This window comes from Balaenoptera physalus (genome assembly GCF_965194825.1).
Source record: "Balaenoptera physalus genome assembly, chromosome: 2".
Classification (NCBI taxonomy): Eukaryota; Metazoa; Chordata; class Mammalia; order Artiodactyla; family Balaenopteridae; genus Balaenoptera; species Balaenoptera physalus.
Window position 1 is genome coordinate 106991593 of NC_138883.1, and position 27031 is coordinate 107018623.

The 27031-nt window shown below is 33.9% G+C and overlaps 1 protein-coding gene across 6 annotated transcripts in view; it reads right to left on the bottom strand.

Moving 5' to 3' along the window:
• The window catches only part of VPS13C (vacuolar protein sorting 13 homolog C), a 182326-nt gene that overhangs the window by 25513 nt on the left and 129782 nt on the right, over positions 1–27031 (bottom strand). For all 6 annotated transcript variants that reach the window (XM_082444517.1, XM_082444513.1, XM_082444514.1 and 3 more), the window contains 12 exons: positions 26720–26984; positions 25917–26077; positions 24794–24915; positions 23988–24282; positions 22328–22717; positions 20707–20811; positions 19826–19990; positions 18173–18301; positions 17752–17885; positions 15888–16014; positions 12350–12585; positions 826–967 (listed from right to left, as the gene is read on the bottom strand). In XM_082444517.1, the coding sequence (XP_082300643.1) occupies positions 826–967; positions 12350–12585; positions 15888–16014; positions 17752–17885; positions 18173–18301; positions 19826–19990; positions 20707–20811; positions 22328–22717; positions 23988–24282; positions 24794–24915; positions 25917–26077; positions 26720–26984 (2271 nt within the window). The remainder of the gene's footprint in view (positions 1–825; positions 968–12349; positions 12586–15887; positions 16015–17751; positions 17886–18172; positions 18302–19825; positions 19991–20706; positions 20812–22327; positions 22718–23987; positions 24283–24793; positions 24916–25916; positions 26078–26719; positions 26985–27031) is intronic.

Sequence of the window (27031 nt, forward strand, 5' to 3'; positions counted from 1 at the left end):
AACTTTTCAACTATATAAATTATACTTAAAGAAAATAAGCCATGCTTTTTAAATTTTAAAAACCTCAATTGTAATGGATAATTCTAGATAACACTTAAACTTTGTTTTAACAAAGTTAAACAAGGAATAGTTAATAGCTTATTTACGTCTGACACTAATTGTAGAGTGTTTTTTCATTTGAGCATGACCAACACTTACAGGGATGGGGGCGGGGTTGGGGAGCATATCTGGTGACAATGCAAACTCAACCATTAAAGACAAAGAGTAACCCAAATTGTATGACTGAACCTGCAGTCAAGCTTCTGGGGTCTTCTTGGAGCAAAAGTGACTTTCAGTTTCAACAGTGTAGGGGCCTATGTAGAGTACACATCTATTTGTGGACATCTACTCATGTCCTACAATCATTCACATTTAATGAATTTAATTGAGCAAGTTTTCTATAGGGTTTTCATCACTGATGTATACAATTTTGCACAGCCTTTATTTAGCAATATATATTGGTATCATTCAGAATAGGAAAACTTTCAATAAGTAATCTTAATTTCTCCATAATCTTCCTAAAAACAAGTTACATGAAACTATCTGCTTTGCAAATAGAAGAAATTATAAAAATGCAGATAAGAAACATATTTAGATAATGTTTCATACTATATGATTCAACAATGTATTTTAATTTAAAATGTACTAATAAATTTTATTAGTCAAGCCAATCCTACAAATACATTAGTTTCTGCATACACAATTTTATGTGGATAGTGAAATTTTATTTACTACCACCAGAAGCAACAAAATACATATATAAGAAACAAAACAATTTTGGTATACCTCAAAATTATCATCTAGTTTAATCCAGCCAAGGTCTCTTGATTCTAGATATTTCTTATAGGACTTTTCCAATAAAATTATCTGCTTTTGACTAAATGGCTTCCATTTCTGTTTTGGTTTCATCTCCCAAACAACACCAGAACTAAAATAATTCACAAAGAAAATTAATTAAATTAAATACATATTTAGGTTGTGGAATTGTCATTCAACTCCAAATTGTTGCAACTGTCAACCACCTATGAAAATCACATTTATACATGAGATTTTTTTAAAATACCAAAATATATCTGTGTTATAAAAGTGCATAAGGAAAAGAGGCAGGGGAAAATCTTTTTCTATCACACATTGACATCAATGAGCTAAGGGACTAGCAAACTTTTTTCATATGGGGATATTTTAGGCTTTGTGAGCTGAGACAAAATCAAAGTTATTATGTAGGTACTTAAATAACAAGAGAGAAAAAACACTTCCACACATTTTTTAATTGATGAAATTCAAAATGTAAAAATAACAATCGGGTACAATTTTTAAAAACAAGTCTATTAGTGAGAAAAACACTTTCTCCCTCCCTCCCTCCCTTCCTTTTTATTGAGATATAGTTGACATATAACATTATTTAGTTTCAGATGTATAACATAATGATTTGATATTTGTATATACTGTAAAACTATCACCACAGTAACAGTTAACATCCATTACCATACATAGTTACAAAAAAATTTTTTTACACTTCTTTTGTGGGGGGGTGACAACTTTTCACTTAATTAGGGCTCAAAGTTAGTGTTCCCTATTATCAAATTCTATTGCAAATGTTCATCTGTTAATGCTGGTCTGTAATGAGCATCTTTAAAAATGTCCTTTCGTGCAGAGAGATACTGTCAAATACTGATCTCAATCTAAGAGAATATTAGTTTAACTAAGCATATGTATTCCTTGTAATACATTTGTAAAATTCTATTCTATATTAGAAAAATTCTAGATCTAATTTTAAATTCTGTTTCCTACCCTATTAGATTCTTCTCTTGATTGTTGCCTTTTAGCATGTCAATACATTACGAATCAATCACTTCCGATTGAAGGTTAGGTAGAAGCTCTTTCATTAATAGTTAAATGAATTTTGAAATGTGGAAATTTTCTTTGTACTTGCACTGGGGTTGGAAAACATGTTGTTGGAACTATAGTTGTAGGTCATAAAATATATCCACCAACTCCAAACTTGTGTGGGGTTGGAGACCTCACTTCTTGTTTTAACTTTGGACAGCAGAGGAAATATATAAAATAGACTAACATTATTTGCAATTCAAATGTTAGTCATCATCAAAATGACTTTGCTGTTTTACTTTCTGCTTTTAGGTTGAATTTGCTATCAATTATGCAGCAAAAGCTAACTTCCAAAGCCATTCAGTGTTCAATAATAGTGGCTGAGGGTGGTTCTTTTCATTTAGAAAAATTTTAATCTTGACCAGGAACTCAAAAAAAGTACAATGAAAAGTATTACCGTTACACAGTCAAATTGCTGTGTGTTAAGTAAGGACATTCGGCTTCTAGTTCTGACAAAAATTCGCTGAACTAATGATGGTTAAGTCCACAAGAGTGAATGAAGTTCCTTATTGGGCACTACTGGTTTGATAACAAATGATCAATTCAAATATTTTCTACAAAGTACCTGTTGACAAACAACATAATGAAACTATACACATTCAACACTACATTTTCACAAGCTTTGTGAATTTGTCCAACTGTGTCTTCTTGTGTTTCACACATTATTTTCTCATCATTAGTTGTAATATATCTTCGAAGATTCCACTTCATGTACTGAATTAGTATTACTTCAACTTGTTTGAAAATATTCTCACCTGTATGGTTCTATGTTGATTATTTATAGATGCTAACTCTTCATTCACTTTCAAACTCAGTACTGGCTTCTCAAATATGCAACTGGGCATATTGGTAACATCTATTCACTCATGAAGAGCCAAGGAAAACCACTCAAAATTATTTGCCTGTTTTCTAATTAACTACTGATGTTGCTCCAAATGTCCTCAATTCTTCAAGCAACTGTTCTCACCAAAAGGCTAATGCTCCTAAGTTTATATGCTCTGGACACATTTCTTTAGCTGCTACAATCAGACACGATTCAATTAATCCACCATAGGTAAAAGGCTTTCTCTGCATGGCTTAACAAATGGGTCACTCTGAAACTAACTTTGGTTGCAGCTTCATTTTTGTTTTGTTTTTTTATCTTATAAAGAAATTCTTCTGTGATGAGATATTTTGTCTTAAATTTTCTAATTTTTCTGGCCGTTGCTTTCCTGTGAGTTGGATATATTCTGATGCATACCTAGTTTGCAAATGTCAATATATATTATGTTCTTTAACTACACAGTGTCATTACATAATAAAATAATGCTTTGCCATTTCATTTGATAACTGTGTCCTATAAGAGAGACATTCAAAGTCCACTTTTCTTATTTTGACGTGATGAGTATGCATTAAAAATAAAAAATAAATAAAAGTTGCAGTAGAGCTATATGTGTGGCACTCAAACATTCTCAAGTTATAACTACATCACTGTCATTTGTTATGCACTGAGCAGCAGTACAAAAGCAGTCACAGACATGCAAAAGAATAAGCAAGGCTGTTTTCTAATAAAACTTTACTTATAGGCAACACACTCTGAATTTCATATACTTTTCATGTGTTACAAAATATTATTGTTCTTCTGATTTTTCAATCATTTAAAAATGTAAAAAAATCACTATTAGATCAAGGGCTATACAAAAACAAGCAGCAGACTAGATTTGGCTCTTAGGCCATACTTTGCGGATCCCTGATTGGAGAATGTTTGCATAAAGATAAAACGTAACTCCATAATGCATTAATTTACATAACTTGTTGATAATAGTCATGATAGTGTTAACAATGTCCTCACTACATAACGTGCTTAAGGGACACCAGTCAATGAAGGTAATGAATAAACTACCTACTATAAATTATATAAATTCAACATGATAAAGCTTCCACAAACTAGGAAGAGAGGGGAACTTCTTCAACGTGATAAAGAACATCTACAAAATACCTACAGTTAACACCATACCTAACAGTGAGAAACTAGATATTTTCTCGCTAAGATCAGGAACAAAGCAAGGATGCCCACCCCCACCAGTCCTAGTTAACACTGTACAGGAAATCCTAGATAATGTAATAAGACAAGAAAGTGAAATAAAAGGTACACAGATTGAGAAGAAAGACATAAAGAACTGATGACTCTGTTCTTAGATGACACAAATGTCTATGTAGAAAATCCCAGAGAATTAACCAAAAAACTCCTGCAACTAGTAAGTTTCAAGATACAAGGTTAACATAAAAAAGTCAAATACTTTCTTATATACTAGCAATAAACAATTGGAATGTGAAATTAAAAACACGATAATGTTTACATTAGTACCAAAGAAATGAAATACGTAGGTATAATAAAATCTAACAAATCTGTATAAGATCTACATGAGGAAAAACCATAGGAGTCTGAGGAAAGAGATCAAAGATCTAAATAAATCAAAATATCCATGTACATGGATATGAAGATTCAGTATTGTCAAAATATCAGTTCTTCCCAAGTTGATCTATAGATTCAATGCAATACCAATCAAAATTCCAGCTAATTATTTTGTGGATGTTGACAAACTGATTCTAAAGTTTATATGGAAAGGCAAAGACTCAAAATAGCCAACACAATATGAAAGGAGAAGAAAAAAGTTGAAGGACTGACACTACCTGACTTCAAGATTACTATAAAACTAGAAAAATCAAGACAGTGTGATATTGATGAAAGAACAGACAAACAGATCAAGAGAACAGAACTGAGAGCCCAGTAACAGACACAAACAAACAGTCAACTGATTTTTGAAAAGGAGCAAAAGCAATTCAGAGGAGAAAGAACAGTCTTTTCAACAAATGGTAATAGAACAACTGGACATTCACATGCCAAAAAAGTGACTCTAGACAAAGAGCTTACATATTTCACAAACAACCCCTCAAAATGGATGACCTAAATATCAAACACAAAACTATAAAATTCCTAGAAGATAACATAGGAGAAAGTCTAAGTGACTTTAGGTTTGGCAATGAATTTTAAGATATGACACCAAAAGCACAATCCATGAAAGAAAAATAGATGTGGGACTTCAATGAAATTGAAAATTTCTGCTCTGAGAAAAAGACTGTTAAAAGAATGAAAAGACAAGCCACAGGCTGTGATAAAATATTTGTAAAACACAAATCTGATAAAAGACTGATACCCAAAAAATACAAAAACTCGCAACTCAACAATAACAAAAAATTTTAAATTAGGCCAAAGATCTGAACCTCATCACAGAAGATGTTCAAATGACAAATAAGCATATGAAAAGATGCTCAACATCATATGTAATTAGGTGTTCAACATCATATGTAATTAGGCAAATTAAAAGGAGATATCACTACAGACCTATTAGACTAGCCAAAATCCACACAATGACAACACCAAACGCTGGCAAGGATGTGGAGCAACAGGAACTCTCATTCATTCCTGGCAGGACTCCAAGTGGTGCAGCCTCTTCGGAAGACAATTTGTCAGTTTCTCACAAATCTAAACATACTCTTACCATATGATTCAGCAGTCATGTTCCTTGATATTTACCCAAATGAGGCAAAATCTCATGTCCACACAAAAATCCAGCACATGAATATTCATAACTACCAAAATTTGGAAGCAACCAAGAAGTCCTTCACTAGGTAAATGGATAAATAAACTGTGTTACATCCACACATGCCACATTATTCAGTGATTAAAAAAAAGAATCATCTATCAAGTCACAAAAAGACATAATTAACCTTACAAGGATATTACTAAATGAAAGAAGTCAATTTGAAAAGGCTACATGTACAATTCCAATGATAAGATATTCCTGAAAAGGCAAAACTTTGGAGACAGTAAAAAGATCAGTGGTTTTCAGGTGTTCAAGGGGAGGGAGGGAGGAATGAATAGGTGGGGCATAGGTGATTTTTTAGAGTAGTGAAATTATACTATATGATCCTGTAACGGTGGATACATGTTACTACACATTTATCAAAATCCTTAGAATTTACAACACAAAGAGCAAATGCAAACAATATAAACAACAGACTTTAGAAAATTATAATGTATCAATATTAGTTCATCAATAGCAACAAATGTACCACACTATTTCAAGATGTTAATAACAGGTGAAACTGGGGTGATGGGTGGGGAGAAGGGATAAAATAGGAACTCTGTACTTTTTACATTCAATTTTTATGTAAACCTAAAACTGTTTTTTAAAAAGTCTATTTTTAAAAAAATTATGTAACTCATTTTCCTCAGTACACATCCTACTGAATGTGTATTGAATGTGTAGTGTGTCAGAAAAAGGTAATCAAGTTCTTTTAGATGAAATTTTAAAATGTCCTTATAAATAAAGGTCAATCTAACAAAATACACTAGCATATATAATATTAGAGGAAAAATAAGTTATATCAAAGAACAAGAGAGTGGAGAAAACTGGATTTATATAATTTCAAAAAGACTTTCGAACTACAATCCTGCAGCCTGCGGAACAAAAACCACATTCACAGAAAGATAGACAAGATGAAAAGGCAGAGGGCTATATACCAGATGAAGGAACAAGATAAAACCCCAGAAAAACAACTAAATGAAGTGGAAATAGGAAACCTTCCTGAAAAAGAATTCAGAATAATGATAGTGAAGATGATCCAGGACCTCGGAAAATTAATGGAGGCAAAGATTGAGAAGCCGCAAGAAATGTTTAACAAAGACCTAGAAGAATTAAAGAACAAACAAACAGTGATGAACAATACAATAACTGAAATGAAAAATACACTAGAAGGAATCAATAGCAGAATAATTGAGGCAGAAGAACAGATAAGTGACCTGGAACATAGAATGGTGGAACTCCCTGCCGGAGAACAGAATAAAGAAAAAAGAATGAAAAGAAGTGAAGACAGCCAAAGAGACCTCTGGGACAACATTAAATGCACCAACATTTGCATTATAGGGGTCCCAGAAGGAGAAGAGAGAGAGAAAGGACTTGAGAAATATCTGAAGAGATTACAATCGAAAAATTCCCTAACATGGGAAAGGAAATAGCCACCCAAGTCCAGGAAGCACAGAGAATCCCAAGCAGGATAAACCCAAGAAGAAACACGCCAAGATACATAGTAATCAAACTGATAAAAATTAAAGACAAAGAAAAATTATTGGAAGCAACAAGGCAAAAACAACAAATAACATACAAGGGAACTCCCATAAAGTTAACAGCTGATTTCTCAGCAGAAACTCTACAAGCCAGAAGGGAGTGGCATGATATATTTAAAGTGATGAAAGGGAAGAACCTACAACCAAGATTACTTTACCCGGAAAGGATTTCATTCAGATTCGACGGAGAAATCAAAAGCTTTACAGAGAAGCAAAAGCTAAGAGAATTCAGCACCACCAAACCAGCTCTACAACAAATGCTAAAGGAACTTCTCTAAGTGGGAAACCCAAGAGAAGAAAAGGACCTACAAAAACAAACCGATAACAATTAAGAAAATGGTAATAGGAACATAAATATAGATAATTATCTTAAACGTGATTGGCTTAAATGCTCCAACCAAAAGACACAGGCTCGCTGAATGGATACAAAAACAAGACCCATATATATGCTGTCTACAAGAGACCCGCTTCAGACCTAGGGACACATACAGACTGAAAGCGAGGGGGTGGAAAAAGATATTCCACACAAATGGAAATAAAAGAAAGCTGGAGTAGCAATACTCATATCAGATAAAATAGACTTTAAAATAAAGAATGTTACAAGAGACAAGGAAGGACACTACATAATGATCAAAGGATCAATCCAAGAAGAAGATATAACAGTTATAAATATATATGCACCCAACATAGGAGCACCTCAATACATAAGGCAACTGCTAACAGCTGTAAAAGAGGAAATCGACAGTAACACAGTAATAGTGGGGGACTTTAACACATCACTTACACCAATGGACAGATCATCCAAAATGAAAATAAATAAGGAAACAGAAGCTTTAAATGACACAATAGACCAGATAGATTTAATTGATATTTATAGGACATTCCATCCAAAAAGAGCAGATTACACTTTCTTCTGAAGTGTACACGGAACATTCTCCAGGATAGATCACATCTTGGGTCACAAATCAAGCCTCAATAAATTTAAGAAAACTGAAATCATATCAAGCATCTTTTCTGACCACAATGCTATGAGATTAGAAATCAATTACAGGGAAAAAAACATAAAAAACACAAACACATGGAGGCTAAACAATATGTTACTAAATAACCAAGAGATCACTGAAGAAATAAAAAAATACCTAGAGACAAATAACAATGAAAACACGACGATCCAAAACCTACGGGATGCAGCAAAAGAAGTTCTAAGAGGGAAGTTTATAGCAATACAAGCCTACCTCAAGAAACAAGAAACATCTCAAATAAAAAATCTAACCTTAAACCTAAAGGAACTAGAGAAAGAAGAACAAACAAAACCCAAAGTTAGCAGAAGGAAAGAAATCATAAAGATCAGAGCAGAAATAAATGAAATAGAAACAAAGAAAACAATAGCAAAGATCAATAAAACTAAAAGCTGGTTCTGTGAGAAGATAAACAAAATTGATAAACCATTAGCCAGATTCATCAAGAAAAAGAGGGAGAGGACTCAAATCAATAAAATTAGAAATGAAAAAGGAGAAGTTACAACAGATACCACAGAAATACAAAGCATCCTAAGAGACTACTACAAGCAACTCTATGCCAATAAAATGGACAACCTGGAAAAAATGGTCAAATTTTTAGAAAGGTATAAACTTCTAAGACTGAACCAGGAAGAAATAGAAAATATGAACAGACCAATCACAAGTAATGAAATTGAAACTGTGATTAAAAATCTTCCAACAAACAAAAATCCAGGACCAGATGGCTTCACAGGTGAATTCTATCAAACATTAAGAGAAGAGCTAACTCCCATCCTTCCCAAACTCTTCCAAAAAATTGCAGTGGAAGGAACACTCCCAAACTCATTCTATGAGGCCACCATCACCCTGATACCAAAACCAGACAAAGATACTACAGAAAAAGAAAATTACAGACCAATATCACTGATGAATATAGATGCAAAAATTCTCAACAAAATACTAGCAAACAGAATCCAACAACACATTTAAAGGATCATAGACCAGGATCAAGTGGGATTTATCCCAGGGATGCAAGGATTCTTCAATATACACAAATCAATCAATATGATACACCATATTAACAAATTGAAGAAGAAAAATCATATGATCATCTCAATAGATGCAGAAAAAGCTTTTGAAAAATTCAACACCCATTTATGACAAAAACTCTCCAGAAAGTAGGCATAGAGGGAACCTCCCTCAACATAATAAAGGCCATATACAACAAACCCACAGCAAACATCATTCTCAATGGTGAAAAACTGAAAGCATTTCCTCTAAGATCAGGAACAAGACAAGGATGTCCACTCTCCCCACTATTATTCAACATAGTTTTGGAAGTCCTAGCCACAGCAATCAGAGAAGAAAAAGAAATAAAAGGAATATAAATTGGAAAAGAAGAAGTAAAGCTGTCACTGTTTGCAGATGACATGATACTATACATAGATAATCCTAAAGATGCCACCAGAAAACTACTAGAACTAATCAATGAATTTGGTAAAGTTGCAGGATATAAAATTAATGCACAGAAATCTCTTGCATTCCTATACATTAACAATGAAAAATCTGAAAGAAGTTAAGGAAACACTCCCATTTACTACTGCAACAAAAAGAATAAAATACCTAGGAATAAACCTACCTAGGGAGACAAAAGATCTGATCTGTATTCAGAATCTATAAGACACTGATGAAAGAAATTAAAGATGATACAAACAGATAGAGAGATATACCATGTTCTTGGATTGGAAGAATCAATATTGTGAAAATGACTATATTACCCAAAGCAATCTACAGATTCAATGCAGTCCCTATCAAATTACCAATGGCATTTTTTACAGAACTAGAACAAAAAAATCTTAAAATCTGTATGGAGACACAAAAGACCCCGAATATCCAAAGAAGTCTTGAGGGAAAAAAAACAGAGCTGGAGGAATCAGACTCCCTGACTTCAGACTATACTACAAAGCTACAGTACAAAGCTACAGTAATCAAGACAATATGGTACTGGCACAAAAACAGAAATATAGACCTATGTAACAGGAAAGCCCAGAGATAAACCCACGCACCTAAGGTCAACTAATCTATGACAAAGGAGGCAAGGATATACAATGGAGAAAAGACAGTCTCTTCAATAAGTGGTGTTGGGGAAACTAGACAGCTACATGTAAAAGAATGAAATTCGAACACTCCTTAACACCATACACAAAAATAAACTAAAAATGGATTCAAGACCTAAATGTAAGACCGGACACTATAAAACTCTTAGAGGAAAACAGAGGAAGAACACTCTTTGACATAAATCACAGCAAGATCTTTTTTGATTCACCTCCTAGAGTAATGGAAATAAAAACAAAAATAAATGAATGGAACCTAGTGAAACCTAAAAGCTTTTGCAAAGCAAAGGAAACTACAAACAAGACCAAAAGACAACCCTCAGAATGGGAGAAAATATTTGCAAATGAATCGACAAAGGATTAATCTCCAAAATATATAAACAGCTCATGCAGCTCAATATTAAAAAAACAAACAACCTAATCAAAAAATGGGCAGAAGACCTAAACAGACATTTTTCCAAATAAGACAAACAGATGGTCAAGAAGCACATGAAAAGCTGCTCAACATCACTAATTATTAGAGAAATGCAAATCAAAACTACAATGAGGTATTACCTCACACCAGTTAAAATGGGCGTCATCAGAAAATCTACAAACAACAAATGTTGGAGAGGGTGTGGAGAAAAGGGAACCCTCTTGCATTGTTGGTGGGAATGTAAATTGATACAGCCACTATGGAGAGCAGTATGGAGGTTCCTTAAAAAACTAAAAATAGAATTATCATATGACCCAGCAATTCCACTACTGGGCATATAACCAGAGAAAACCATAATTCAAAAAGACACATGCACCCCAATGTTCATTGCAGTACTATTTCCAATAGCCAGGTGATGGAAGCAACCTAAATGCCCATCGACAGAGGAATGGATAAGGAAGATGTGGTACATATACACAATGGAATATTACTCAGCCATAAAAAGGAATGAAATTGGGTCATTTGTAGAGACGTGGATGGATCTAGAGACTGTCATACAGAGTGAAGTAAGTCAGAAAGAGAAAAACAAATATCGTATATTAATGCATATATGTGGAACCTAGAAAAATGGTACAGATGAACCGGTTTGCAAGGCAGAAATAGAGACACAGATGTAGAGAACAAACGTATGGACACCAAGGGGGGAAAGCGGCGGGGGGTGGTGGTGGTGGTGGTGTGATGAATTGGGCGATTGGGACTGACATGTATACACTGATGTGTATAAAATGGATGACTAATAAGAACCTGTAGTATAAATAAATATATAAAATTCTAAAAAAAGAAAAAAAGATTTTCATATTTAGTTCAAAATACTCTACAATAATGAAACATATAGCCAAGAGAATATATCAGTCATACATACATAAATGTACTATTATTACATTAATGGTATGTATAATACCATTTATTGAACCCTTAATCTGTCAGGTGTTGCACAAAGAGCATTACATACATGATCTCTTTATTTCCTTAATTTTGTACTTCACTGAAGAAACACATGATTATCGATAGACCCTATGCTGGTTATACTTGGTAACCATTCCCTGGTAACCATTCCCCCCAACAGTCTCCAAAGAAGAATGAGTCTTTTACCATAGTTAGTGTGACTGAAACACCACAACAGTTAAATTCAAATATTTTTCTTAGATAGGTATAAGCACAGTCAGAGGAAATACCTGGCTCCATCATTATGAAAACTTTCTAAATGAGTAGCCAATAAAGATTATGTACCCACGTGCCCTACTGCCTGCCTGCCTGCTCTATAAATAACCCTTTCTACCGGTGTGTGCGACTTGTTGGCATCCCCCACCCACACCAGTTTCTCCAGCCTCTACAGCACCACTGCATGTGCACATACTTCTTTGTAGCTTTTCTTGGTGTTTTTATAATTCATTCCCAAAACGTACAAACAAACAACAAAGAAAGAAGCAAACCTCTTTCTTCCCCCACCAACTGATGAGTATTATAAGGGCAAAGACATGACCTTAGTCATCTTTCTATCCTAGGGGCTTTTCAACAACTAGTGAAAACAGCTGTTCAGTAAGTTTTGCTGAAAGAATTGCATAGTAAGCAAATTCAGAACAGCTATCTGTCTATGCTCATCAAACGTGATATTACGAACTCAATGCCTTTTCAAGATTTCTGATACCTTTTCCTTCTTTCATACCTGGTTATCCCAATATACGAAACTTCTTGCTTGTTTTCATTGTTAACCAGTGAAAGCCCAAGACTGTGGAGAGAAAAAGTTATTTCATGATTGGCCTGCTCCAATTCTTCTGCCTGCAGTGCTTTGGAAACCAAGGCAACATCATCAGTGAAAAGCAAAACTCTCTGGCGCCCATCTAGAAATGATACCCAGTGTATCTGGATGTTTGCATCATACGGAAACTGTCCACATTCATCCTGTGGGAAAGAGAGACTTCATATTAAAACCACAAACAGTAAGCTTTTATTACATAAAGTTGAACTGCAGTAGCTGAGAAAGCATGACTATAAATCAGAAAATTATCAAAATAACAAATTAAAGTTATAATCTGTTTTAAAATATACTCACCAATTTTTTCAAACAGTAACAAAGATTAATAGTGCTTAATTTTTTTAAACCTTAGTTTGAGTTACCTCGTTAGTGCTCAAAGGGCACTTAGCAGGAACAAGAGTATCCTTCAATGGCACCAATGCCATAAGATGCTTACTTGTCTCCCAGATGGAGAACAGAATGGTTTAGAAATTTATCGGAAAAGTAACCTCAGGTAAAACTAACCTGGTTTATTTTTAGGTTTTAATAATTTATAACACTGCAAATACTTATATAAATCACATTGTTAAATAGTCAAACTATGGTGATCAGTTTGTACTAAGTTTCACTAAGAAGAGCCTTCTTGGCTGACAGTCTCATATAGCATTTAAAAATATGAGGCTTGATTTGGTGAGTGTCTTCAGAGATTTAGATAATGATTTTTCTCTCATTCTGGACTTAACATAAATATAACAACAGTTCGTTTCAGCAGGCAGTATAAGTTCCTAATATGTGCTTTTCATTTCATGCTTTCTTGGAAAACAAAAACCAAAACCAAATAAATAAAGGATGTTACCAAAAGAATAGGAATGGTTGGTATTTGTAGTTGTCTAAAATTTACCTATTGCTTTTAACATATGTCAAAGTAGACTGTGTAAATTTTTTACTCTAACATGATCAAATTTTGTAAATGTTCCAGAGATACCTACTAAGAAGGTGAATTCTCTCCTTGTAAACTACAAAATTTGATACGTAGCTTGGTTCAGTCTTAGTTATCATTCAAATACTCTCTAATCCCATTTGTTTTTCATCTATTTGATTGGTTAAAAATTAAATGAGGTGTGTTAAAATATCCTCAGGCAACTGTGTTTCAGTTGACTTCCAACAGTTTAAGTTTCACATTTTGATTCAATATTCACTGCATGAAGGTTTATGGCTATCATGCCTTCTTTGTCACATTATCATATTCTATTTAATAACTTTTGCTTTGAATTATAGTTGCTCAGAAATTAAAATGAACAACTTTCCTTTTTATTTTTGTTTGTCTGTTAAATCTTTACCATGTCTTCTGCTTTCAACTTTTTGTATTAGTTCAGTTAAAGCAGATCTCATGTAAGTAGCATTTGGTTAGAAATTAATTTTTAACTCAATCTGAATGTGCTCTTTTAATAGGAGAATTTAAACCATTTTCATTTACTGGCATAATTGATGGGAAGCATGGTTTAGTGGGGCAAGTCCATGAACTGTGAAGTCAGACAGACCTGGTTTTGAATTCTAACCAGCAGTTCTAAGTTCCAATCATAAGAATTAATGATACTATATGACAAGCATTAACACACGATATACACTCAATAAAAGGTATTTGCCACTTTCTATATACTTCCTTAGGTTTCCTTCTTTTACTATAAGGGCAAAATTTTCTTTATTTTCATTTTCTCAATTAATTGTTTTAGAATTCTTTTATCACTGATTTTGGTTCTACTAACTGGTATCAAAAAAACCCCATCATCTTTGATCTATATTTCCTAAAATTTAGGATTAAATGGTGTTAATATAGTATGTTCAGAATATATTGTTTCCCTGCTCCTCTTTCACTTTATTTTGTTGTCTTTTATTTCACCATCTTTCTCCTTTTTCATATCTTTATAATTTTGGGGATCTCAGGCATACATTCTGAAATTTTTCTCTGGTCCTCCTGTAGTAAAAAATTTTCAGAAGTATAATCAACCTCTGAATCTTTAGGATAATGTTACGTTTTTCTCCTGAACTATTTTTTTCATAAACTCCACGTTTTTTTTTTTTTTCTGTTTATTCACACTTAATGAGGACAGGGCTTTCCAATACTGTAAGGATTTTCTCTGAATTCCCACTTGGGCCTGAGCAGAATTCCCTTCTCAGATCAACCCAGGGGACAAGGAAATGGGTAACTGCCTTGCTTCTAGCTCAAGTTTCATAATCTGGCAGATTACCTGCTGACTGAGGCACACTTACCTACTTTTCTTACTGCCTGGCTCTCTAACACCAAACAGAATAGAAACATTTAAAACCACAATCCCGTGAATATGCTACTACCAGGATTCTTCATGATTTTGCCTTAATTTACAGACCTGGATATCCTCCTTCAGGGTGGCATTACCACTTTCTCTCCAGGGCCTGTATACCACTTTCTGGGAGCTGTGGTTGCTGAGGAGCATGAAATGTGAGGAGAAGGAAAATAACACCAGCCTAGTACAGGGACCCCTGGTTGAGCTACCATGTCTCTGAGCCAGAGACCTAAGAGGAACAGGGAATTTAAGCTCCTCTCTACCACTTATAAACCTTGAAGGTTTTTCTGTTGTAAAAAGTAAAGCATAAGCAGGCAATAGAGCTCCATCAAATTGTCATGGCAAAAATCACTCCAAGAATCTCATAACTATCGGTCTGATTTTTCAAAGGTGGGTAAGTCTATCTCTTTTATGGGTATTTCAGAGGGAATATAGGAGAGGATAATTCAGTCACTGTTGGCCAATTACTATTTAAATAACCAACAAAGCTTTTCTAACAACTGGCATCGTCAGACAATGGAATATGACACTGTATGAACTTCTCAGGATAGAATACATTCCTACAGAAACTAGCTGCTCATGGAAGAGCAAGGCCTATATTAGGAGGCTGGCAGATGAATTCTTAAGCCCTTCCCAAAGTCTAAGAGTCTAGGAAATAACATATTGAATTAATTTAGCTACCTAAATATTGTTTCAGTAAATATTTTATTAAATTTCTTATACGGGATAATTTGCATATTGTCAGACTCCTTTAATTAACAAAACATGTGGCTTTGATAGGGAAAACATGCCTAAAAATTCTCACAGCTAACAGTGGTACGCACATGTTCAAGATAAAGTTGTTTTTCATTTAGGCTCAAAATTCCTTTCTTTAAAACAAAAGTAAATAAAAAAGTACTTTCCTGGTCTTAGGCAAGCTGAAACAGGCCTATTTTTTTAAAACCGTAAATAAAGTATTTTGACTGATCTAGGACAAAATATTGGTATGAACTCTTTGCAATCTAAAGCCAAAAAGTAACTTATTTTGAAAATACTTTCAATTCATTTTTAGTTCAGTAAAGACAAAGATGACTGTGTGAAGCTAACTTGTCTACTTCCTTTGTTATCAGGTACTTCATACAGCACTCATTCACATCAAATGGTACCTTTAACAGATCATGTTCCCCAGCATTTGCTGCATAACTCCATATAAGTTTTCTGGTACCAGTGGGATCTGCCCAGGCAAAGAGTCGAACTTGTCTTGGCAGCAATACCATTTCTTCCTGTGACCCACTGAAATGCAAGCAACAAAGGGAAGATTAAAATATCCTGGCCTTGAGAAACCTAGACCCGTGGTTTATTGAGGAAAGGACTGGTGCAAACATCTTATAAAATTGCCTTTGTTAATAAAACACAACTCTGCCTAAAAATAAGTACCCTAAAATGTCCAATTAACTAATGATTTTGAAGCTTGAGGGAACAGAATACTGCCCTTTCTGAAGTTGCAGTATACTCTGAACTGATCTAGGCAAGATCACACTAATGAAATTCATTCAAGTAAACAGACTGCTACATCAGAGTTCATCTATAGAAAAGGCTGTGAATAGTAAAATTTTTTTTTAATTAAAAAAAAAAATTTATTTGGCTGTGCTGGTCTTAGTTGTAGCATGCAGGATCTTCATTGCCGTGTGTAGGATCTTCATTAGGGCACGAGGAATCTTTAGTTTCGGCATGTGGAATCTTTAGTTGTAGCATGTGGGATCTAGTTCCCTGACCAGGGATCAAACCCGGGACCCCTGCATTGGGAGCACGGAGTCTTAACCACTGGACCACCAGGGAAGTCCCAATAGTAAATTTTTTAGTAGCAGAAGAACTTTACTTGGTGCTCAAATTTAAGATTTTAATCAAATGCAACGCATAAGAAATAAGCTCAGAGGAAAAAAAATTGGGTCCATGCACCACTGCTACTCAAAGTGTGGTCTGCGGACCAGCAGCATTAGCATTACCTGGAGGCTTGCTGGAAAGTGCAGAATTCTGGGCCCCACTTAAAACCTACGATATCAGAATCTACATTTTAACAAGATTTCTAAGGGATCTGAATATTGATACTTAAGTTTAAGAAGTATTGGTCTAGATAATACAAAAGACTTTCCAGAGAACTGAAATAAAACAAAAGGTAACCCAATTAAGGTTTAATCCCAATCTATGCTTTTAAATCTCTCAGCAGACTCAAGCCATGAGAGTTATGAATACATTAAATCTGCAAGGCATTATTTTATATGTATACATATATAATGTATATTATTATTTTATATTTTATATATACATATAAGATAATGCCTTGAAGATTTATAATAATAATTCTTTGCAAATATATATTACATATTTTAAGGATTTAAAGCTATCTGTTATATCATTATTTAATGGCATTACCCAAGCCAAATGATAGCACAGACAAGAACAACAAAATTCCTATCAGCCTGTACTATAATACATTCAACACCACTATTTAATCTTCTACTTTAATCTTTCTTTAATCTTCTGCTCTCTTATTTAATCTTCTACTATTCCTACCAAAAAACTAGATACAGATTTACAGGGAGAGGTTCACTGAGCATCACCAGACTACAAAAGAACGGTAATACTTAAACAGGTTCACAATTCCTTACGTGCAATTCTGAAGTTTAAAAAGCTCCAAAACTCCAAATATTTTTCTCTAAGTTTGGTGTCAAACGTCATGTGGCAGCAAAACTTAATCTGAACTGATGTGAAACTGTTAACGGTTTCATTTATCCCACTTACTGTGAAGGTTCCTAACTTCTGCTACAGGAATACTAATGCGTTTGGTTATAGAGTAGTGTCTCAAAACCTGCTAAGGGTATTAGCAATAAACATCATGTATCCCTATTACCTTTCTAAAATCTGGAAACATGTAGAATGTGAAACACATCTAGCTCCAAGTATTTCCTAGAAGGGACTGTGGACCAGTAAAAGCAAATCAGATTTTCCAAGAACCCTTTTATTTCATACCTCTGTTTATATGTGAGGATGTCCCATGGTGTGTGGTTTACTATTAGGGCAGGTGCGGATCCCTCATGGTAATCAGAAAAGCTTATGACAGTTGAATGTGGAGCGGTATCTACATCCACCAAGATACCCCCATTCTATTGTAGAAGAAAAAAAGAGTATGTTTGAGGTGTTGGTTTAAACTGCACATGGTACATTTAGAATTTCAATCACTTATATAGATATTACAAAGTGGGTGTTCTTAAGTTCTTACTGAAAAGCACACTGGCTCTGATCTCTTAGAAATATATGTACAGCATTATATATTGATATTTTAGTATACCTTCAATTAACTATCAGTATATTTTATAGCATGTCTTAATAAAATATTTTAAAGCAAACTTTAAAAATCAAAGACATTTTATTTTAAAACAGGAAAACTTACCAGATCTTCTAAGCTCAATAAAGTGCCATTATCCTGTTGGTTATAAAAGAATGGCTTGGAGGATCCTTCATAGCCCACCACTCTCACACAAAGTTTGCCTGAAAATTTTTCAGGCCAAAATGGAAGGTACTGAAAATATAAAAGTTAATATCAGTCTTAAAACAATACTATAGTATAAATAAAACAGTGGCTAATAAAGTTTCCAATTCTAATTCAGATCATGATTCAATTATTACTAAGTTTCTTAAAACAGCCCCTCTACATCTAATATTAAGATTACTGACAATATAATGATTATTTATGAAGCCAAAGAAACTCCATCAGAAGAATAGATATATTAGTCTTTTCATACTTATGGAATAATTACAATATGAGAAGCTGAAGTGCTATTAAGAATATCTCAAGTATCTTGAATATTTAAAAATTATAATCTTAATAACATTTGCTTTTATGTATAACCCATTTTAATTCCTTAATCACTATGAATTCTTTCACAGAGTATCTTATCCTAGATAAACCAGAAGACAACTGAAGGCAGAGGACATTGCTGGAAGTCCTGACACCATCCTCCAGGCTGTCTGATCTTAATCAAATCATGCGCCTTTTTGAGCCTGTTTCCTTATCTGTAAAACTGAGATCTTAGTTCCTAAAAAGAAAGTTCCCTCTGTTACAGAATACTGGGTAAATTCTATTTCTAAAAAAAAATACTACTGCTATCAAACTCACATCAAAGATAAAAAGAAAAGGAGCATTTATTTGTTGCCAAGTCTATGGAGATCATTCCAAGTGCCTTGGAAAGGCCATGCCTCTTAGAGGTCTGTGTTTGTAGTGTAATTGGAATCCTTCTCTTAAGCTTTTGCTAAATATTTTTTAAAATAATTTTAGAATTCTTTTGAGATGTACAGAAGAACAGTTCTATCCTTAAGTCAGGTGGCTTGGTTGAAAACTCGGGCAAATTCAAGCACTAACACTTGTCTTTGCATCTGTCCTCTCCCCACTCTTTCCTTATTCTCTTCACGTTTCATCTTGTTGAGTCTGCAAAAGTTTAGTTCAAATGCCAGCTCTTCTATGAAACTTTTACTTTTGATCTAGACCACAATGATCTCAACCTCCAATAACTTTACTGACCTAAAAAAGTATGAGATTCCATTTCCGTCTCTGTAAAGCAAGGTGGTTGAATTTTTGGAATTTTTCAAGGAAACTTCCAGCTCATCTATTCAGAGATCCTATAACCACCTATAACTTACCATACACTATCTTCTTCTCCATGTATTAATTTATATGAGTCTTAAGCCCTCCAACAAGATTAGATACTTCTTGAATACAAAGACGTTACCTTGCTATTGACACAATACATAGTACTTTATGTACATTTTACAGGACATACCCATGTTTATACATATAGGAAGAACTAGAGAATGAGTGTTAACAGTCTAGACTGAGCTAGTGGTAAATATTATCCACAATTTTTTTCTTCTTTTTTAACACATGCTTATAGTATGAAAGAAAAGTCTTTCAAAGCTGGCTGTCATATTTTAACCCACAAATATGGCAGCAAAGTGAGTATGACAAAGAGATATATATAATTCTTAATTATATGTCTATATTTATTTGTACATTTTAGGAGCCAGTTGTATTAAAGGAAAATATTACCTCTGAAGAAGCAATATAGTTCCATTTATTAGTTGGCATTGAGCCATCAGATGCAATTTCACCAACTTCTAGTTCTAGTGATGACTTGTTCACAATAGTATAAAAGGGAGTCAAAGTAACTATTCGTGTAAGATTAAAACTGCTCATTTTGATGCTAACACCAACCTGTAAAAAGTAAACAAGCTTATCATTTCCCAGTACTTTACACAGCTTGAAATACACACACACACACCCATTCACATACAGGCTTCTTAAAATATTTTAAAATAAGATTTCTTAAATAAAGTAACTGCTAAGAGCCATATTCCATGACTGATTATCTTCTAAGAAGAAAAATTTTGGTTCCTTAGTTTGGCTCCATCAGAAACAAGTTCAAGAAATATCACTCAGTTATTTAACTAATGATGACTTATAATAACAAACTTAACTTTTAAAAAATCCTTTACTTTTTAACATTCCAAAATAAATTGTTTTAAAATTAGTGTACAGGCTCGATTTTTGCTGCTTTATTAACTCTGCTATCAATAAAATAAAAATTTCAAAATGGTAATAAAACAAGTCAACTTGTATCAGATTATTCAAATTTTCGCAGTCAAACTTAAGATTTTAGAAACATTTGGCAGGGAGTGGTATGGAATGCAGATTCTAGTATATTCTGAATATTTACCAAGTTGCTTACTTGTATGGATTCAACTCACTGCCTTAAACTTTGACAAATTTAGGTTTTGCTTTGATACTAGCGGGCCTAGAAATTAGTAGAGAGATATAACTGTCCTCCACGTAATACTTTGAATTCACATTTCTGTACCCCTTAGGATCCAGCTCATTTACTGATGAAAATGTGAATGAAATCAGAAGTAAATAAGCAAGCAAAATCTTACCAGGTAGTCCATATTGTTGGCAGGACACTTCACACACCCGTAATTTCCCACTGTATCCAATGAAAAACCACTGGACCATGAACTAGTTGAAATTTTTAACTGTACCTACACCAGAGAACACAAACAATCAAATAAGAAATCTAAAACACTATATTAATTTTATTTGATGGAATGCTGCTAGACCACTAGAAATTTATTTAGTAACATGAGACAGAAAAATATAACAAAAGGCATGCTGCAAATGGGTAACAGACCCACAGAAACTCTAGGGGACAACGTAATATTTACAAGCAGAGCTCTGACCTTCCCATTCACCTATGCAATGAGTATAGTGAATTTAAAGATGTATACCAATGAGACCTTCTGTTATTTGAAAAGGAATTATAAAGTAAAATGATATTTTCCAGTGTTAGACTTTTGATACAGAGCTAACGAATTCTTAAAGTTTTAGCACACAGAGAATTTATGCTTTTAACATTATTCAGCAAACAATAAAGGAAAAGTGTTGTGATAAGCAGAACGGAAGACACAATTCCTGTCTTCAATGAGCTTCCAACTAAACAAAGAGATAGGAAATACATACTAATAATTATGATGCGAGACTCAATGTGATAACAACTATATAAAAGGGATAATATGCGATCAAGGTGAGAGGGTAAAAAGTTTACTTCTGGCTATGGGATTCAGATAAAGTTGCAGAGAAGAGATCTAATTCTGCTCCTGTATTAACCTCCATCTACCCAATAGATTACAAAACACCTGAGTACAACCAGAGGTCAGACACATCAACAGGTACAATATCAAGTATTAATGAAAACTCTAAGACAGGGGTTCTCAAAGTGTGGTCCCTGGACCAGCACCATCGGCAACACCTGGCAACCTGTGGAAAATGCAAATTCTCAGACCCTACTCAGACCTACTGAATCGAACTATGGGGGTCTGACCCAGCAACCTGTTTTCAAAGCCCTCTAGGTGATTCTAACACACACTGACATTTGCGAAGCACTGCTCTAAGAGAAGATGGATGGAATATCTAGCCCCACTTTAGATGGTCAGAAAATCCTTCACACACGTCAGGCTGGAGCAGACTGCCAAAGGATGAACAGCGGATAACCAGAAAACATGAGGCAGACAGGCAAAGCATAGGGCAAGAGGCATTCTAGGCAGAGAGTGCGGCTATACAAAGGCATAGGGGTAAAAAATACCAAGATATGAGTCTGAAAAGGAAAGAAGGGACCAGAGCATGAAGGGTCAGGCCTTACGCATTAGGTCTCTCTCACGAAGGCCTGCTTTAGTGCTTCACACATAGGAGGGCTCAGTTAAAATAAACCAAATTCAACTGTTCTATCTTTTGAAATGCCATTGCATCGCTGGTAACCTACATAAAATCAAGGTTTCTACTCGACACTATGTCAAGAACAGAAGTAATTCTAGGGGCACCAAAGAAAAAGGTAACTCAGCCTTGGGACACTATTGTTGTTAGTTCCTAATATCCCACTTAACCGAGTATTCCTTAAAAGCCCTCTTGGACCTAATTCATACCTGTGACACTGAGCAAAGAGGTAAGCATGGCATTAGATAAACAATGAACAGGTAATTTGTTTTATCAACAAAAACACACCTTATTTTTACTAAAAATGTTCTTCTTCTTGAAAGAGAATAAAATAATATCCCTAAAATCAGCTGGATGTTTCACATGAATTTCTTCTGAACGATACTGGAGAACCCGAGAAGTCTTGTTGATTAGCCAATAGGGACTAAAGATGGATAGCTCCATCTGGCTGCCAATTCGCTTGACATGTATTGACAGGTCAACTGTCAACGCTTCTGTGGAGTCAGAAGAAAAATACACAAGAAAGAATTCGGGAAGTGTATCACATATACGGAAATGTCCACTCCAGTTTTTGCCCTGATATTTCACCAGAACTAATTCCATTATTTCTCCACTGATTCTCGAATGTAGAACATTGGCAGCACTGCCTTCTGCTAGCTCATGAGTTTCTGCTGTTCCCTAAAAACAAAGAAACAAAAACTAAATTTGCTTACCAATTTTTTAAAAACCTCTGCAATAACGTCCATATTTTATACAAATACTAAGTAACCTACCAGATTCACATTAACTGACAAGTCTTCAAGGTACCATCTTTACATATTATGAATATCCAACAATTAGTAATGATTAAAAATAAAACACTATATCATAGCCAAAGTCAGAAACTGTCTTTTGGTCATTAGCAGGCCAATGGTTATAAATTTTGAGAAAAAGACCTGTGCCAAGAATCAAAGGCTGGACTCCGGAACACTGGCTGTTTTCCATTAACTGCTATGTCATTAAATGAGCCACTTAATTGCCTGGACTTCAGCTTCATCCTTTATTCACATACTACACCTAATGGTTCTCATACAAATAGAATAAGAAAAGTGATATCAAGCTATGCTGACAAGCTATCTAAGGTGGAACTACTTTAAAAATGAGTAACAGCAACATAATAAATTAGGCTTCCTTACCGAAAGCATCTCTTGTATAAATACTACTTAGTTAATCTAATTAATTTTATTCTCCACAACTCAGGGATGGCTCATTGTCAGATAAAGAAAATAAGTTTAGGTTCCAAATACTTTCCAGATTTTTGTATTTTGATATGTTGTGGCATGTACAAATTTAAAAATATTTATCATACTTCATTACTAGAAAATGTTCCCTAATATTTTTTAAGACAGTAATTATTTTTCAGTTCAACAGAAACTTGAACCAAATAATCATCACTTTAAAGCAAAAAACTTTAAAATTAACTTCATAATAAATTAAGATGAAGTATTTTCTCACTGGCATTTTTCCATACTTTAGCTAAGAGAATTATACTTAGATAATAAAGACACTATTATAATTATTTAGAGCAGATGCAGCAGAGTTCAGTGGTGGAGAACAAGGAACCAAATTGCTTAGGTTCAAATTCCAGCTCTACTATTTATTAGCTGTGGGATCCTGGACCTGTCACTTAACCCCCCTCAGTTTCCTCATCTGTAAAATGGGTCTAATAACAGTACCTTCTTCAGGAAGTTATTGTAAGGACTAAATACGTTAATACATGTAAAATACATGACATAGTGGCTGGCACAGAGTAGATGTTATACCAGTTTTTGATATTATTAATATTATTAAAGCATTACAAGTAGGTGAATGTAAAACACTGACCTCAACTAAAAATACCATTAAAAAGAAACAAACTAGAATTCACTCCGTGTAATAATAAAAGTCAAACAAAATGCGAGAGGCATACCTCAAGTAAATATCTTAGAGAATATGGGAGAAAGTTCCTCAAAGTGACAGTAGGGTAAAGATGAATGATGTAAGCTGGATCCCAGTCTGTCCTCTGTGTACATATATAGCTTAATTCATCAGGTACAGCAATTGTATTGACTATAAGCGGTAAGAAGTTGACTTCTGTTGACGGACACTGCAGCATGCATCTGATTTCCTTGCTCCGATGAAGTTCTTCCTTCCAGGAAATATATGTGGTGGATTCTTTGTACTGATTCTCTAAGATACCAGCTGGCTGAATGAACAACTGACATCTACAGAAGAAGAAAACAGAGTGGGAAAAACGTTTTTATTGAGAACGTAAGAAAAAGAATCTCATTAATTCTTCTTGATAACTCTACAAGATAAGTACTATTATTCCTATTTTTACAGATGAGAAAAACAAGGCTAAGAAAGTTTAAGAAACTTGCCCGAAGTCACACAGCTGACTCATGGAGGCACCTTGTGGGAAAAAATACTCTGTAAAAAATGGCAACTTAAAAAAAAAAAGTCATTTCAAATACAAAGGCAATCTAATAAAAATAAATCTCAGAAAATTCTAAAACATCAAGTATACAACAGGAAATTTCATCTGGTAAATTCAACAATATAAATGTATTTCTCTATATGTCTCAAAATTGGCTTTTACAGATCTTTAGATAATAAGAATTATTATTATGTAGAATACAGATATTTTACTTTATTCTAGAATAAAGATCCTAATTCACAGAATTAAAAATATATATTATGAACCTTTTATATCAACATATTCAAGGAAGTATCTACCTATATGAATCTAAAGGAACATGGAACTCCTCTTCAGGTCTGGCTACTCCAATGCGCTCCAATAACTTCACATTCTTAACATATTTATAGATGATGAAAGCAATAGAGAAATGGTTTTTAATCTGTTGGACAAAAAAACATACAAGTTGTTTAAAAAGATGCAGACGTTCAAAAGAAAAACGTGAGCCACATACAATCACTTTCAGATCTAAAAAATTTCAAGCCCAATATTGGAAGATATTTTTATGGTAATTGAAAAGTTTTAAGATATTTAAGGAGCTATATATATGAAACTTGATGCTTAAATGGAAGTTAAAAATTATTAGGATATTCACATGTTCATATATTCCAGACTGATTTTTTTTAGTGTGTATTATTATCTTTCAAATACATATTAATCTTTGAGGATTTCAGCCATAATATTTTCCTCATTACAACCTTTTTTCAATGCACCATACAACTAAACAGAAAAGGATAGTAAAGGAAACATGAGGTAAATAAATACAGTACAATCCTTCCTTAACTACAGTGTAATACAGGTTGGAGCTAATAGTAAACTGAGAGACAATGAACAAAATTGGAAATCCTTTCATTTTTATCTGATGTTACAGGTAGGAAGAAATATTCTTCTGCTGACCATATGCTGAAATCTGTAATAATGCAGAGAAAAAGAAAAGTCGATAAAGCCTTAAAGGTAGAAAAAAATATTTATACAGATTAATATGCTAAAATTTTTTTCTGGGGAGACCATTTCAATATTCCTTCATACATAGTTGAAAAATACAATACAAAGAGAATGGAATGTTATCCTATTTGACAACCAGCTATTACTGCAATATTCCTCAGTTCTGAATCTTTAAAGGAATAGACAAAAAGTTTCATTAATTTTAAACCCAGGAGACAACAAAAATGGGCTTTAAATTAACAACAGCATTTCATGAGACATTTAAAATGAAGAATATTACAAAAGTAAGTTGGACAGGAAATACCCAGTTCAAACTATTATTTATTTCTGAACAATCAGTACTGACCTAATGAAGTTTTATTACATTCCTATATTCAGCCAAATGATTTAATATTTCTTGATATACTTAAAGGAACACAATTCACTTTAATGCATTACCTGCAGAGGAGAACGAAGGGTAATTACTTTGTTCCCTTCAGTTGCATCAATTTGTACCACGAGTGAGTCAGAATGACTGGCATTGGGATTCCATACATTATACAATCGCCGTCCAGGTCTGGCAACAGGGACTTTTGTAACTTCTGTATATCCATGAGGTGCTAAGTCAGAGCATAAGTGAGAAGCATTCCAAATACTAATTTACCTAAATTTTTATACGACAGATCAGGAGCAGCAACTCAAAATAATGACAAGAGTATTCTTCCTCATGACTAGAAATGCAGACTACACAAAATTCTTTTCTAAGACACAGGAGCTAATAACAAAGAAAGGAAACTAGTTATTATTATAAAATTTTTTGAACCCAAACAATTTCTCTTGGGGTTTTAAATGTATTAAAACAAACAAAATCCAACTTGTTCCTTATTTTCTCAACTATGTAACAATAAAAATCGCTTTTTTTTTTGGAATGGTGATTAACTACTGTCAACATTTTAAGACTTCTGAATATAGTTATTTTCTCTCCTCAATGAACTCCAGTCCCTTCTGAAGCGTACTACATACTGTACTATTTAAGCACATAGAAATAATCTAGTTTTCTAAGGTAATTCTTAAATTAGTCAAGTTTAATTTTCTCAAGTTTAGAGGAAGAAAACAAAAGTTTATCAACTATTTGTTTCAAGCCTTTAGAAATGTTGTCTCTCAAGGGTATCTGCAGCAAATATTTTTCCATATTTTATCAAAAATAAGCTGACACCAGTAATTCCAAAGATACCCTTAAAAATAGCATAAATATAGCATACCGAAGGTCAGAGAGAAGAGGGAGCTCTCCTGACGGCTCAGTGTAGATAGTTTCCCTTGACATGAAGGTTCCATGCTGGCATATTCCAATTCCAATTTCTGACCGGCATCAACATCACACACATCACTTTTCTCAAGGGAGCCCATCACTCTGAGATTATGATTGGGCTGCACCTTAATGGGAACACCTACAGAATTTGTTACTGTAAAAGGTGCCCTGTCTTTTAAAGAGTAGTCAAAAGTAGAAGCAGTGCCCTCTGAAAAACCCTGAAAAGGAACACAACAACACAATAAAATTTTTGCAAAATTCAAAT